Genomic DNA, 16,006 nt, shown 5'->3' with positions numbered 1-16,006 from the left:
AACGTCAGCCATCTTGGAAAACGGAAAAGCGGAAAAGAAAATCGTCACCGGAAACGACAAGTTCTCGATAAAACCTCCCGAGATCTCACAGCCGAGAAATAGAACATCGTTAAATCAGCTCGCTGGATTTTAAAGTGTCATTCAATGTATTTGCATTGATTTTGTTGTACTGATTTGGAATGGTTACAGGATTCCATCCCCGCCAAGCGCTGAGAGTGTTCTAGCTACGGTGATAGCTGAGCTATCAGTCACGACAAGACAGAATTATCATAGAGCGTCAGCTCAATAAACACTTTCAGTCAATCATGTTTGGTCGACTGGTACAGGAGCTTCCTTTGCACTTTGATTTTCATTTTCCATACCAAACCCCCATTTGGTGATAAAGTATGGAGGCCTGTGTGGTACAAATCAGGAACAAAACAAACTTCATACTGTCTGTAGCAAACCAACATGCACTTCAAATGAACAGAGACCTTCAAAATAGAAGTCTAATCACAGTTTTATCCTCATATTCAGAAGAAAATCATCTTTGTATCAAAATGGAATGGACTCAAATATCTGTGTGTTCATTTAAGATTTCCTCTATTCCCCTCAGTCAATCTGCTTTAGCATGTCCACGATGCATAAAACAAGACAAAACACAACATTGGGGTTTGGATAAAACACATCGATATATCTATAAAAAACCTCAATAAACCCTCAATAAAAGAAACAATAACCCCATTTCAAGATCAGGCATCATGTGGGTGCTGCTTTGAATGATAAACCACGACAAATGAAGTAGTCAACTCTGGTTGAGAGAGAGGGATAGTTTCAAAATGGCATCAAAGGTATTCAGTATTCACAATGGCCATTCGGTTAGAGAGGACAGGACGGACAGGAGAGGAACAATCATCTCTTTCATACAAATAGGTACACAAGTAAGTCAGCTCTGAGAGAAAGGGCGAGTGTGATATGCTAGATCACCAATATATACAGCACACACACCGAGAACTCAACCCTAATTGCTCATGCTAATGTCACACATACAGGTGAGAGCAATGGGGTCATGCGCACACACACGCACAGAGCCCTCCCCACCACACACAGTAGCCCTGCCTAAACAATTGATTCCCATTCAAAATCCTTACCCTTAACCCTTACCTTAACACTGACTTGCAATATACAGACAGAGCAGAAAGTTGCAATAGGCCCGCTCAACCCAAGGTTTGATGCCAGCACAAACAGAAACCCTCTTAAACCAAACCTTAAGCTGAACCCTAACCCTAAATGTAAACCTAACCCTAAACCTAACCCTAACCATAAACCTAACCCCTAAAATAGCCTTTTTCCTTGTGGGGACCGGCTAAATGTTTCCATTTGTCCGAATGTTCCTTGTTTTACTATCCTTGTGTGGACTTCTGGTCCCCACAAGAATAGTACAACTAAAAACACACATACACAGGCACACACAAAACATAACCCTAAACCTAACCCTTAAGCCGAAAATAGCATTTTAGCAAATTCAGGACATGAAAAAAAGTCCTGACTTTTAAAAAATGTCCTTGTTTTCCTACCTTATCAGGCCATTCTGGTGAATTGTTAGGACATTATGATCCTGATAATATTGGAAACCATGTACACACACACCCACATGCACACACTTTTCAATACTTTTTGGGGAGTAAAAATGTATTCCAATTCAAAATCCTATTTTCCCCAGCCCCTAAACTAACCCTTAACCAGAGTATGTGAGCGGAGTTGAGCGGTAGGAAATCCCGCTCACTGCTCACGGAGATGTGCTTGCACACAGCACCACGTTCTTTCCAACCACCCCCTTAAAAAAACGCTCCTCTCTCACCAGAAAGAAAACTGCTGCTCCAAATTCGCTCCATTCATTAAAATCACAATTTAACCAACGCCTATCTATTTCTGTGACTGCTTGGACCTACCATTTGGTTTTGAAGTATTGAAACCAAACCATATGATTGGAATGAAAAGTAGGCTATTTTGATAAACATGAAAAGGTGAATGTAAGAAGTGCTCATCATTTCAAATAGACTGTATGTCACATTAAACAGCATTTAAACCAGTGTTGTGTTCGAGACCACCTAAAGCGAGATCGATTCAAGACCAAGACCACGAGTGTGACAAGGGGTCCCAGACCGAGTCAAGACCGAGACCAGAAAAATGTGAGACCATGATTGCAATTTTGTCAAATCACCAATACAATAAGAGTTCAGAATGTCCAGTATTTCTGTGTTCATATTTCAGAATAACGTGTGGATTCTTTAGACATTCCGAATAGTGAAGAAATGCATGTTGAGGAAAATAGAGGCACTCTACATATATTACTAACCCAAACACAGTGGAGCACAATGGGCCCTTCTACGCCTTCAGAGAAGGGCTAAGGATTTATAAAATAATAATTATAATAATATAATAATAATGATAATGATATTAATATCAATGATGTTCTGATTTAATCTATTTAGTTTTGTTGAAAAAGAAAGTGTTAACACTGAATAGAAAAAAAGATCCAATCAGGATTCTCTTTGCTGGTCTCTGGGGAGATAAATCTAGCTAGCTAAATCAGTCCTTGGCTATCAGAATATAGATAAATGCATCCACCATTCAACTGTATTAGGGCACAAATTTGGAGTGACAGTAGAATAAACCAATCACATTTTGACTTAATAGTTGGGACCGTTTTTTCCAAAATGTATGGAAACTTTTGCCTTCTTGACGGCCCAACAGGTCACTACACAATAGCGAGCAGTAGTTTTCCCATGGTCTAGCTAGCTAGCATTTGTTGTCGGCTAATTTGCAGCAGTTGGAGCAGGTGTTATCAATTAATAAATGCTTAATCGTTGTGTTTTCTAGTCTTATGATTGGGACCTACTGGCTTATTGTGTCCGGGTTTACGGACTGCTTATCCTTTATCACCATGCTGTATGTGACTGCTGTCTTTTCATCAGCCCTAAGCAGTGGCGTAGTGGTATCTGGAGAAGTGGGTATACTCACATTTTGCAACAAAGTTCCCAATCGCCCCGCCCAGCGAAGGAATGGCAACCTGTGTTTTCCAATAGATGTTTCATATTTTCACTCTCAAAATTTGAAAAAATACAAAAATGTAAGGTCTAAGTCCACAACAATGCTTAAACTACATCAATCTAATTGGGTAAGCCTGTGGGCCTGACTCCCCAGTGGGTGGTTCTGTCCACCCAGGCCCATCCATGTCTATGCCCCTGATGCAAGCAGAACATGATGACAATTGCGCATCAAAAATTGCCTACTAACCAACACTTGTGATTGTGTAGGCTACTTTGTGCATGATTTCTCTATTGTACCACATAATTGATACATCGTGTACCTTCACTACACTACTTTCTTATGCACCAGTAGGGATGAATAAGCAGTCAGTATACACAATGCCCACTGAAAAAAAGTGGGTATAAGGTTTATACCTGCGTATAGCCTGGTATTACGGTTGCTGTCCTTTCATAATCACGAACCTGTCACACACCGAAGGCCTATAGGTTCACCACTGCGCAAACATGTCTGTAATAGATATAAAGTATGTTAACATACTGTACTAATGTTTCAAGAAATGAGTGTATATTTGGCCTGGCGAAGCAGATTTATGCGCTGATTGAATTGAAGCTGATATTACTCGTTTTCTTTACTTCGCTGGTCTCGGGAGAAATTTGAGTCCTCACTGTCCTAGACCGAGTCAAGACAGAGTACAGATGTATCCGACACCGAGACAAGACCAAGACACTCAATACGTGCTCTCGAGACCGGACTTGAGACTCGAGTACTACAACACTGATAAACACTCGAAATAGGTCAGGAGCCAGACAGGGAGCCTAATAAGGAACGGAAATTAAGTACTTAAGCTATATTATTTCAATTATTTCAAGGCTATAGCCTACAAAGAAATGCATTGTGAAGCATTTGCGAATGCGACACACTTGGCTGGTAGGGAGACAGGGACGTTAAGCGCTCCACATTTTGTTGTATTATACCATTATAGTCTATAAATTGCGCATATCGCCTGTGACTTAGAATTAAATACAAATTAAACGAAAAATGCCAGTTTAGCCAGAGTCTGTTCCTTCAGGGTCAGGTGCCTGGACAGCAGGCCAGCAGCGGAGAACATCCTATCCGTGCTTCAAAGCCACTGTGGATGGTAAACATCCTTTTGTCCACCCTTGCTAGGCTGGGCAGAGTTTATTATTTATTTCCATAGGTAGGCCTAAAGGCAGTGGTGTAAAGTACTTAAGAAGTTAAGAAGTTTTTTGTGGTATCTGTACTTTACAATTTCTATTTTTGACAGCTTTTACTTTTACGAAAGACAATCAGGTACATTTTAATCCATACATTTTCCCTGACACCCAAAAGTGCTCACTATATTTTGAATGCTGAGCAGGACAGGATATTGTCCAATTTATGCGTTTATCAAGATACCATTCCTGGTCATCGCTACTGCCTCTGATCTGGCGGACTCACTAAATAGACATGCTTAATTTGTAAATTATGTCTGAGTGTTGGGGATAGCCCCTGGCTATCCGTAAATTAAAAAAATAAAATAATATAATCATAATCATATAATAATATAATCAATTTGAAATTATTTATACTTTTACTTTTGATACTTAAGTATATTAAATACCAAATACTTAAAAAAAAACTTTTACTCAAGTACTATTTTACTGAGTGACTTCACTTTTACTTTAATCATTTTCTATTAAGGTATCTTTACTTTTACTCAAGTATGACAATATGGTACTTTTCCACCACTGCCTAAAGTTTTTTAGGCAAAATAACCCAACCAAAACGGAAAGCTCCTTGACAGTTGGAATATGCCAGGCATTTTGGGACAAAATCAAGTAGGGACTATTGTATGAATAAGCAAAAATGAAGGAAACTTTTAAGAGATCTGATTTCTAGCTTATAAATAGTTTGCTACAATGACACACTTAATGAGCTACCCATGTGCACGTCATAAGTACACCATCATACTTTCGGGATATGTGTATTTTCAGATTCCACAATGATTCTTTAGTTGTGGACACATCACTGCACACTACATCACTGCACTCCCTCTCTTGCTCTAGGCCGTAAACTTTGTAAATCACCTTGATTTTGCAGCTGTCAGTAGCTAAAGAAAGGGGCTATAGCAGCACATAAGTAGACTAAACATGCATGCTTACTCGGGCATGCCCTGGGCTAGTGAAATGAGCGCTACTGGAGAATGAGCGCTACAAAATTGGAGCGGGCAAGAAGGATGACGCTCCAGCCTTTGAGAATCGCGCTCTGCGCAACAGTCAAATTGAGCACGCTACGCTCCAGCTCCGTTCCACTTCACTGGCATACTCTGCCCTTAACCTAACCTTAACCCTAACCTTAACCACAAACCTTTACCCCTAAACCTGAACTCCTAACCCTAACCTTAAACGTAACCCTAACCTTAACCCCAAACCATAAAACTAACCCTTAAGCCTAAAATTAAATTTTAACTAATTCAGTCCTGACTTTTCAAACATGTTCTTGTTTTGTTACCTTGTCAGGACATTTTGGTGACTTGTCCGGACATTCTGGTCCTGATAAGGTAGGAAAATATGTACACACAGTGCATACACCCCCTTGCTCTCCTTTTTGTCAAAATGTTTTAAATGACTTTTTCTTTTCTCTCCTACTCCACACATTTCAGAACATGGCAAATATACATCTGCTCTAGTCAAACTCACGGCCTTAACAAACAATAAAAACCAATACAAATTCCACCTCCCCCATTTCGGTTTTAAGACATCACATTTAAAGACACACAATATAGAAAAAAATTGTAATGGTAAGTTTTCCCTTGGAGAGTGTTTGGAGGGAGTAGCTGCAGTTAGACAAGGTGGCTAGGGAGTAGCTGCAGTTAGACAAGGTGGCTAGGGAGTAGCTGCAGTTAGACAAGGTGGCTAGGGAGTAGCTGCAGTTAGACAAGGTGGCTAGGGAGTAGCTGCAGTTAGACAAGGTGGCTAGGGAGTAGCTGCAGTTAAACAAGGTGGCTAGGGAGTAGCTGCAGTTAGACAAGGTGGCTAGGGAGTAGCTGCAGTTAGACAAGGTGGCTAGGGAGTAGCTGCAGTTAGACAAGGTGGGTAGGGAGTAGCTGCAATTAGACAAGGTGGTTAGGGAGTAGCTGCAGTTAGACAAGGTGGCTAGGGAGTAGCTGCAGTTAGACAAGGTGGCTAGGGAGTAGCTGCAGTTAGACAAGGTGGCTAGGGAGTAGCTGCAGTTAGACAAGGTGGCTAGGGAGTAGCTGCGTTAGACAAGGTGGCTAAATGCTCTCCATTTGTGTGTCCTTTGTAAGGCGCTAATCTCAGTCGCCACGGCAACGCAGTCTCTCCCCACCCAAAAAATCCAGGGCGGAGCTTTGTGCTGCAGCTTCACACTGCAACTTTATTTCACCACAAGAGCAGACGTGTAGTAGCTACGTGTAGGAAAACAAAAAGGGTCCTGCAGCCTAAACTGTCCCCCCTAACCACCATACCACAGCTCCCCTTAACCCCTTCCCCCCTGCAAACACCGTTCTCTGATTGGAGCAGGGAAGGGTCTCTCTTCTTTAGCTCTCTCTATCTCTCTCTCCGTGTTAGGGTTGCCATGGTGATGGTGGTGGTGGGGTGGGGAGGCGAGGGCCCTAGAGGGCGGACACTCTGACGATGTTGGCCTGTGAGTAGTCGGGGGAGGAGGCGGAGCCGTCGTCCTCGGGCGTGGTGACGGGCGGCGTGGGCAGCGTGATGACGGCCGCCGTGATGTAGGGCTGCTTGCAGTTCAGAGGCACCGTCTCCTCGAACTTAGCGTTCAGACTGGAGCGGCTGGAGATGGGGGGGGTGGGGGGGGGAAGAAGAAGAAGAAGAAAGGTGAAATAGACAGGGACAAAGAGGATGGCCAGCCAGAGAGAAAGTGGTCCAGTGTTTAGTAACACAGAGAGATAAGACAACTGTCCATTCCATAGCCAGGGTTCCCAGGCCAGACCAGTGGGACCACACATACACCAACACCACACCACAGCTGGACATAGCCAGCATACCAACACACTGACTCACCATGGGAAGAGACTGGCACAGTGTGTTTGTGTGTGTGTGTGTGTGTGCGATGCTGCCATAGCAACCACTATGAATGCATATTTGTGTCTATATTATGTGGTCTATGAATATATATTAAGTATATGTGTGTGTGTGTGTGTGTGTGTACCTGTTGTCAATCGGTCCTTCATTCTATTCGTTAATCTGTGTATGTGTGTGTATACAGTGTGTGTGTTTGTATACTGTTTAGTTTAGTTTATTAGGATCCTCATTAGATACTGCACATGTAGCAGCTACTCTTCCTGGGGTCCACATAAAACATACATTCATACACATACATCACCAAGTACAGAACAGTTCTAGACAAGAACATTAAATACAAATAAATAAATACGTAAATAAAATAAATAATATGAAACCAAGAGTTTTTTTCAGGATTTAAGGCCAATTTATTGTTAATTACCCATTCTGATACTGAATGTAAAGCCCTGCTTAGAGTCTCAGTGAGCTCACTCGTTGTAGGTGCTGATGTGTAGCGTGTGCAATCATCAGCTTACATAGTACTTTTAGCTTCTTGTGAAACAAGTGGGAAATAATTTGTGAAAATAGAGACGATACTGTTCATGTGTGTGTACACTGCATGTATGTCTGTACCTGTTAGTGATGGGTCTCTCTCTGATGTGGATGGTGCTAAGCTCCTGGATGCTGTTCCTATGCCCTCCAGTCATGTTGGAGTTGGGCACGTTGAAGCTCTTCCTCTTGTTGCGTCGCGAGCAGCACGACAGGCCTTGGGAGGAGGAGCCAGAGGAGAGGGAGGGAGAGTGAGGCGGGTGCTTCACCATGGACACCTCCAGTAGGCTGGTCTCAAACGTTTGCTCATCCACAAACTCATGATTCTAAGAGAGAGGGGGAGAATGGAATGAGAGAGAGAGATAGAGAGACCACATGTTACTTTTGTGGACAAGTATCGAGACAAAACAAAAGTGCAGACTACGGCATCCATATTAGGAGTTTTGCCTGAAATCTGACGACTTCCTGATATGGGATACCGTACTATACTCTTCAAATCACATTTTATTGGTCACATACACTTGGTTAGTAGATTGTGGGTGTAGCGAAATGCTTCTACTCTTAATTCATGGCTTCTGCTTCTTCATGAACATAGATAACAGCAGTGGATATGTCTCCTATTCTCCACCACAGTCATTGGTAAAGCACTGTTCTTACCGTGGTCTTCTCCAGGCAGTGCAATAGGTGATTGTGGTGCGTATCGAACATGGGGTTGGCCTTGCACACCAGCGCCTGGCCTGCTGCCTTTGATGCCTTTTGGGCACAAAAACAAAGATGGACGCATATTAACACTTGAAACAGACTACAAAACATGTCCTTCCACGGGGTAGACAGGGGACCAACCAACCAGAGCAGGAGACAGAGAGGGACGGGGATAATGCTCTCACAACGTTACTGCAACCTCCTGCTGTGGCACACGAACATTATGAGAACATTAGGGTCTGTCCATCTCCATTGATCTCCCCCCTCCAAGCTCAATGTCCTCCCATGGTGTTTGATCAATCACTCAATGGTTCAAACTCAGCCTTTCAACAACAACAAAACCATTTCAAGATGTCTGTTGTTGATGTGTATACTGGTAGGCCTATTTGCACTGATGTTTGTGTCTGTCTTTCTGTTTTCCTGTTGGTCAGTGTTGACTCAAGCCTCATTTGACCCACGAGAGCCACTGTAGCCTTTCCATACTGGGCCGGATTCAATGAGACGCAGAGGAATGAACCAAGGGGAATGTCTATAAAATCCTGTTCTTCAGACATGTGGAATTTGGAACTCAGAACTTGGAACTTATGTGTGGGACACCGTCCTCCAATAAGCTTCACTGCGTCACTTTGACTCCGCCCCCGCATGTGGCGTCGGTCGCTGGCTGATGTCATGCATCTCATTCCTCCATGTGATGGCGATCCATGACGCGTTCTGATGATGTCATACCCATAGCCCTTGCTAAAACGTGGGCAATCCAAAATGCACGTGAGAAAAAAAATAGACACATGGAAATGAAATAGCAGATAAAGGACAAGAAGAAGAAAAACAAGAGCAGAGAAGTAGGGATGAGGGTGGTTGCAGAGGGACCCGTTTCACCATTCGAAGGGGAGGGGAGGCAGTTCTACCCCCCCCCCCCCCCCCCCGCCCCCCACCCCCACCTTGTGGCCAAGCCTCATGGATTGGATGCACTGACACCAGTGAAGAGCGGTAGTATGAGCCATTCACCCCCAGTTCCAGTAGTTGGCACCAGAGCCCCAGTGCAGTCTTGGTGGGGGTGAGAGAGAGAATGAGAGAGAGAGAGAGAGAGAGTGGTGGTGGTCGAGGGTGAATAGTGACGTTAGAGAGGTGGGACACCATGGAAGACGTAACAGCTCTGAATGAGAGAGAGGGGAAGGGGACGTCCCCTTGTCCCCATCCCCAAATCGGGTTTTCGGCATGCACTAACCAGCATCTCATGGACCCCCCCCCCCCCCCCCCAAAAAAAAATAGAAAAAGATGAAATCAAAAGAACACCACTCGGATCCACGGTTACCTCGTCGATGAGGTCACTCAGCAGCCCGTTGCTTTTATACTGCAAATAAGCGCTAGTCCCTCCACTCTTCCTCGCGGCAATTCTACCAAGCTTGGTTTTCTGTTTGTGAACAAAACCACACGTGCATTTAGCCTGCCACTGAATGTGTGCGTGAGTGAGTGTGAGTGTGAGAGTGTGTGTGAGTGAGTGTGCGTGTATGTGTGTGTGCGTGAGTGAGTGTGAGAGTGTGTGTGAGTGAGTGTGTGTGTATGTGTGTGTGTGTGTGAGTGAGTGTGAGTGTGAGAGTGTGTGTGAGTGAGTGTGTGTGTATGTGTGTGTGTGTGAATGAGTGTGAGTGAGTGAGTGAGTGAGTGAGTGTGTGAGCATAAAAAACAGAAAGCCATACCACTTCTGAACGCCTCTAGAAACAGCAGAGAGACCCATTGCTCTTGGAAGACTATAAATATGTTCTCCAGTAATACATGTAAATTCCAAGCCTGTAAATCCCACTATCTGACAGTGGCTAGATGAAAACCTTGTATTGCAGCTGTATTCATCCAAGGCCACTCTCTTTTATGGTGAATGTTAGTGAATAAAATAACTTGGTATCCACTATGCACAGACAGGCACATGCATGCACCAGCATTGCCCCCTTATCTGAGATATTTACTGCAGCTCTCATCCTCCACATACGACACCCGTTCTGCCAGTCACATTCTGTTAAAGGTCCCCAGAGCACACATATCCCTGGGTCGCTCCTCTTTTCATTTCGCTGCAGCTAGCGACTGGAACGAGCTGCGACAAACACTCAAACTGGACAGTTTTATCGCAATCTCTTCATTCAAAGACTCTTCCTGAGAGTTGTGGCTGCTTTGTGTGATATATTGTTGTATCTACCCTCTTGCCCTTTGTGCTGTTGTCTGTGCCCAATAGTGTTTGTACCATGTTTTGTGCTGCTACCATGTTGTGCTGCTGCCATGTTGTGTTGCTACCATGTTGTTGTCATGTTGTTGCTACCATGCTGTGTTGTCATGTGTTGCTGTCATGCTATGTTGTTGTCTTAGGTCTCTCTTTATGTAGTGTTGTGTTGTCTCGTTGTGATGTGTATTTTGTCCTATATTTTAACTTCATTTAAAACATTTGTATTTATTTTTTATCCCAGTCTCCGTCCCTGAAGGAGGCCTTTTGTCTTTTGGTAGGCAGTAAATAAGAAAGTGTTTTTATCTGACTTGCCTAGTTAAATAAAGGTTCAATATAATAAAATAGAGGAATACAGAGCGAGGTTCAGTAGCACACACACACACAAGCAATCCCTGTATCTCTGTCTAACATCCATGTTTCCAGTCAAACCCCAGAGCTCAGTCATCATCCCTCCGAAATGGAAAAACAGATTGTTGTTCTTGGGAGGGAGCTACTAACTGGATGCTCAACAGGGGCAAGAGTTATCTTCCTTCTCTCCCTCTCCCCCCTCTCTCATTCTCTCCTTTTCTCCCTCTCCCCCCCTCTCATTCTCTCCTTCTCTCCCTCTCCCTCTCCACCCCTCTCATTCTCTCCTTCTCTCCCTCTCCCCCCTCTCATTCTCTCCTTCTCTCCCTCCCCCCCTCTCATTCTCTCCTTCTCTCCCTCTCCCCCCCTCTCATTCTCTCCTTTTCTCTCTCTCCCCCCCCTCTCATTCTCTCCTTCTCTCCCTCTCTCCCTCTCCCCCCTCATTCTCTCCTTCTCTCCCTCTCCCCCCCTCTCATTCTCTCCTTTTCTCCCTCTCCTCCCTCTCATTCTCTCCTTCTCTCCCTCTCCCCCCCTCTCATTCTCTCCTTTTCTCCCTCTCCCCCCCTCTCATTCTCTCCTTCTCTCCCTCTCCCCCCCTCTCATTCTCTCCTTTTCTCCCTCTCCCCCCTCTCATTCTCTCCTTCTCTCCCTCTCCCCCCCTCTCATTCTCTCCTTTTCTCCCTCCACCTCCCCTTTCTCATTCTCTCCTTCCCTCTCTCCCCCCCTCTCTCATTCTCTCCTTCCCTCTCTCCCCCCTCTCTCTCATTCTCTCCTTCCCTCTCTCCCCCCCTCTCTCATTCTCTCCTTCCCTCTCTCCCCCCTCTCTCTCATTCTCTCCTTCCCTCTCTTCCACCATTCCCTCTCTCCCACCATTCTCTCTCTCTCGCTCCCCATCTTTCCCCCTTTCCTCATTTCTGTCTGTCTGTCTGTCTGTCTGTCTGTCTGTCTGTCTGTCTGTCTGTCTGTCTGTCTGTCTGTCTGTCTGTCTGTCTGTCTGTCTGTCTGTCTGTCTGTCTGTCTGTCTGTCTGTCTGTCTGTCTCAAAGTCTACTCCAGTCTACTTTTCAAGTCATTTAACACTTGATTTACTTAACCAAAGACACATCTCAATAAGTGGTCCAGGTAAGTCAAGACACAAGTGTGTGTGTGTGTGGGGGGGGGGGGGGGGGGCTTTCATCTTTTGGTCCTATTGCTCCTCTCTTGTTCCTCAAGCAAGAGGGGAGGTCGATGACATCACAACGGCACCATCAGACCAACTCCTTGAAGTTTGCAGTTGTGTCTAAAAAACACTATTTTGCTCAAAACATATTTTTTTTACCCTTTAGTGTGTGTACTTTTACTGTATTCATACTTGGGATATCGCTTTTCAAAAGGAAAAATAATAAAATCACTGGAGGACGTCTTTAAGGGTGAGCGAGTAACCATGAATTATCATGTAATATGATATGTGCGCATTGTGTAGCCCACTCCTTTGCACATAGAGACGTCTCGGTGTTGCTCTAATTATTGATGTGGAAGTTGGGGTGGTCCAGTATGACCATTACGGTTAATATATCACAGCAAGGACACACACACACACACACATAACCACACACTATCCCACATACACACTGAGTTTGTACACACACACACACAAAAGCCTGGTAATCTTCCATGTGCTCTCCAATACACTCTGTGTCTACCCCCCCCAACAACTCACTCTCTGCTGTTTCCATCTCTGCTGGAGTGTGTGTACAGTATGTATCTGTGCATAGCAGCATGTTTGCGAGTTCCATTCCACATACAGCTCTGCTGGACCCTTCCAGGTCAGGGTTCATGACCTTTATGGCCCAAGACCTATGGTGTCATGGCAGGCGTGAGGGTGGGACATTGTTGGGTACCTTTTGGGCGCGTCTCTTGTCTGCCCGCTGGCTCTGGTGGTAAATGCGGCTGAAGTTGGACACGATGACGGGCACGGGCAGGGCGATGACCAACACACCGCTCAGAGAACAGACAGAACCAACGATCTTCCCTACAATGGTCTTAGGAACCATGTCTCCATATCTGTACAGAGAGAGAAAGAGAGAGAGACATAGAGAGAGAGAGAGAGAGTGTGTGTTTGTGTGAGAGAGAAATAGAGAGAAGGAGAGAGAAGGAGAGAGAGAAGTTAGGACTTAAGGGTGGGGGTTTTATGCACATCCAAAGTGATGACAGGAGCTGGACAATGGTGATTAAATGAATAGAACATAAGGGACTGTCTTTGGGGGCAGCAACACTGTGAGCATATAGGACCCATCTTCAATCAGAAAACCAACACACTTACTCAACATTGAGTGTGTCATTTCAGAGAACATTCAACCATTTGCTAGTAGGCCATTGTCTTGTCATGGTCATCAGTAGCATGCGTAGATTAGAATGGGTAAACTCAGATACAGTACAGTATACAACCACTTGATGGCACTAGAGAGCCATCGAGCACCCACCACTGGCCTGCACATTATACATGACGGAAGACACTGTAGATATTAAATGTTATGATTATGACTTATTTATGACTTATTTTATGTTTGCTGTAGTGTTGGCCTATAATGCATTACCCCGTGGTAAATACTTTTAGGAAATTTCAAAGCAGAAAACTTCTGAAAAGGAAGAACCCAGTTTATTTAAAAGTCCAAAATGACACAGAAAATGCCAAGCACAAACCATCTCTCTGGTGAATGGTCTCTTGGCCTAGTTTATTTTCTGCTATATCCTCCTCATTTCCCCCTCCTCCCTCTTTCTTTCCCCCTCTTTAAAAACACATCTCATTCATTATTGGACACCACCACAATCCCCCCCTTTCCTTTTCACCCTCTCATCCGGCCCGTTCCCCCTCGCTGTATTCCCATCGTTAGACACAGGGACGCCCGAGTGGGAACACAAAGTACCGGAGTGTTTCTTTTGGAAGTGCCGGAATGTTCTTTAGAGCGAGCCTAATGACAGAGTAGCACAGTCACAAACAAACAGAGAGCCTCTAAACCATCTGTAGGCAAACATGGATAGAGCTATATCATAGCACTGAGAGTGTTTTTCCGTCTCCCTCTTTCTCACCCCAGAGCTGTTAGAATGTGCTTAGTTAGGGATTTGGGTGAAGGTTTTGGCCACTAGATACTGGGCTGCACTCACAAATGCTAACTAACTAACTTGCACACACAGACACACACACACACAGATGCATGTTCGCAGACACACACACGCACACACACGCGCGCACACACACACACACACACACACACACACACACACACACACACACACACACACACACACACACACACACACACACACACACACACACACACACACACACACACACACACACACACACACACACACACACACACACTCCCCTGCATGGCCTCCAGAAGCCCTCTCTGTCAGTAAATGTGGTTTCAGTAGTCTCAGGGGTTTCAGTAAATCCCACCACTGTCTGTCTGACCTCCGCTCAGTGAGTCAGCCCACCGATTTACAACCACGGCAACCCCTGAAACCATGGCAACACACCCTCACAGCCGGGCCTGGAGATCTTCAACACACAGAGAGATTCCTGTTTGATGAGTGATGTCATTACCACACGATCCCGAGGGTCAGTGTCGGCTGCTTTGGATATGAGTTTGAATATGAGTTTGTAAGAGCAGTACACAGTTGAAGTCGGAAGTTTACATACACCTTAAGCTTTTTCACCTTAGTTTTTCACAATTCCTGACATTTAATCAGAGTACAAATTCAGTGTCTTAGGTCAGTTAGGATCACCACTTTATTTTAAGAATGTGAAATGTCAGAATAATAGTAGAGAGAATCATTTATTTGAGCTTTTATTTCTTTCATCACATTCCCACTGGGTCAGAAGTTTACATACAGCCAATTAGTATTTGGTAGCATTGCCTTTAAATGGTTTAACTTGGGTCAAACATTTCAGGTAGCCTTCCACAAGCTTCCCACAATAAGTTGGGTGAATTTTGGCCCATTCCTCCTGTCAGAGCTGGTGTAACCCGAGTCAGGTTTGTAGGCCTCCTTGCTCGCACCCGCTTTTTCAGTTCTGCCCAGAAATGTTCTGTAGGTTTGAGGTCAGGGCTTTGTGATGGCCACTCCAACATCTTGAGTTTTGTTGTCCTTAAGCCATTTTGCCACAACTTTGGAAGTATGCTTGGTCATTGTCCATTTGGAAGACCCATTTGTGACCAAGCTTTAACTTCCTGAGTGATGTCTTCCGACTTCAACTGTATGAGCTCAAAGTGTGGTTCGAGCCCTCAAATTGTCCCACCTCCTTAAGCTATGAATTTGAATAGGAGTATATAGTAGGCCTACTCCCCCTTTAGATACAAGTTGGAGTTTAGATATGAGTTTTAGATATGAGTTTTAGATATGGGTTTAGATATGAGTTTTAGATATGAGTTTTAGATATGAGTTTTAGATATGAGTTTAGATATGAGTTTTAGATATGAGTTTAGATATGAGTTTTAGATATGAGTTTAGATATGAGTTTAGATATGAGTTTAGATATGAGTTTTAGATATGAGTTTTAGATATGGGTTTTAGATATGGGTTTTAGATATGGGTTTTAGATATGGGTTTTAGATATGGATTTTTGGTTTGGGTTTTAGATATGGGTTTTAGATATGGGTTTTAGATATGGATTTTTGGTTTGGGTTTTAGATATGGATTTTAGAAATGGGTTTTAGATATGGGTTTTTGGTTTGGGTTTTAGATATGGGTTTTTGGTTTGGGTTTTAGATATGGGTTTTAGATATGAGTTTTAGATATGGGTTTTAGATATGGGTTTTAGAAATGGGTTTTAGATATGGGTTTTAGATATGGGTTTTAGATATGGATTTTAGATATGGATTTTAGATATGGGTTTTAGATATGGGTTTTAGATATGGGTTTTAGATATGGGTTTTAGATATGGATTTTTGGTTTGGGTTTTAGATATGGATTTTAGAAATGGGTTTTAGATATGGGTTTTAGATATGGGTTTTAGATATGGGTTTTAGAAATGGGTTTTAGATATGGGTTTTAGATATGGATTTTAGATATGGGTTTTAGATATGGGTTTTAGATATGGATTTTTGGTTTGGGTTTTAGATATGGATTTTTGGTTTGGG

At 43.8% G+C, this 16,006-nt stretch overlaps 1 protein-coding gene across 2 annotated transcripts in view; it reads right to left on the bottom strand.

Moving 5' to 3' along the window:
* Positions 1–4,730: 4,730 nt before the first annotated feature.
* kcnd2 (potassium voltage-gated channel, Shal-related subfamily, member 2) overlaps positions 4,731–16,006 on the bottom strand; it is a 157,478-nt gene continuing 146,202 nt past the window's right edge. The window contains exons 3-7 of one of the 2 annotated variants that reach the window (XM_031831827.1): positions 12,764–12,926; positions 9,640–9,738; positions 8,283–8,378; positions 7,710–7,951; positions 4,731–6,845 (exon numbers count right to left, since the gene is read on the bottom strand). In XM_031831827.1, the coding sequence (XP_031687687.1) occupies positions 6,668–6,845; positions 7,710–7,951; positions 8,283–8,378; positions 9,640–9,738; positions 12,764–12,926 (778 nt within the window). In that variant the 3' untranslated portion in view covers positions 4,731–6,667. The remainder of the gene's footprint in view (positions 6,846–7,709; positions 7,952–8,282; positions 8,379–9,639; positions 9,739–12,763; positions 12,927–16,006) is intronic. The other variant, XM_031831826.1, reaches the window with a different exon arrangement.

Source organism: Oncorhynchus kisutch, linkage group LG9 (genome assembly GCF_002021735.2).
Source record: "Oncorhynchus kisutch isolate 150728-3 linkage group LG9, Okis_V2, whole genome shotgun sequence".
Classification (NCBI taxonomy): Eukaryota; Metazoa; Chordata; class Actinopteri; order Salmoniformes; family Salmonidae; genus Oncorhynchus; species Oncorhynchus kisutch.
The sequence above is the reverse complement of the archived record's forward strand: the minus strand, read 5'-3'. Positions and strand labels throughout refer to the sequence as shown.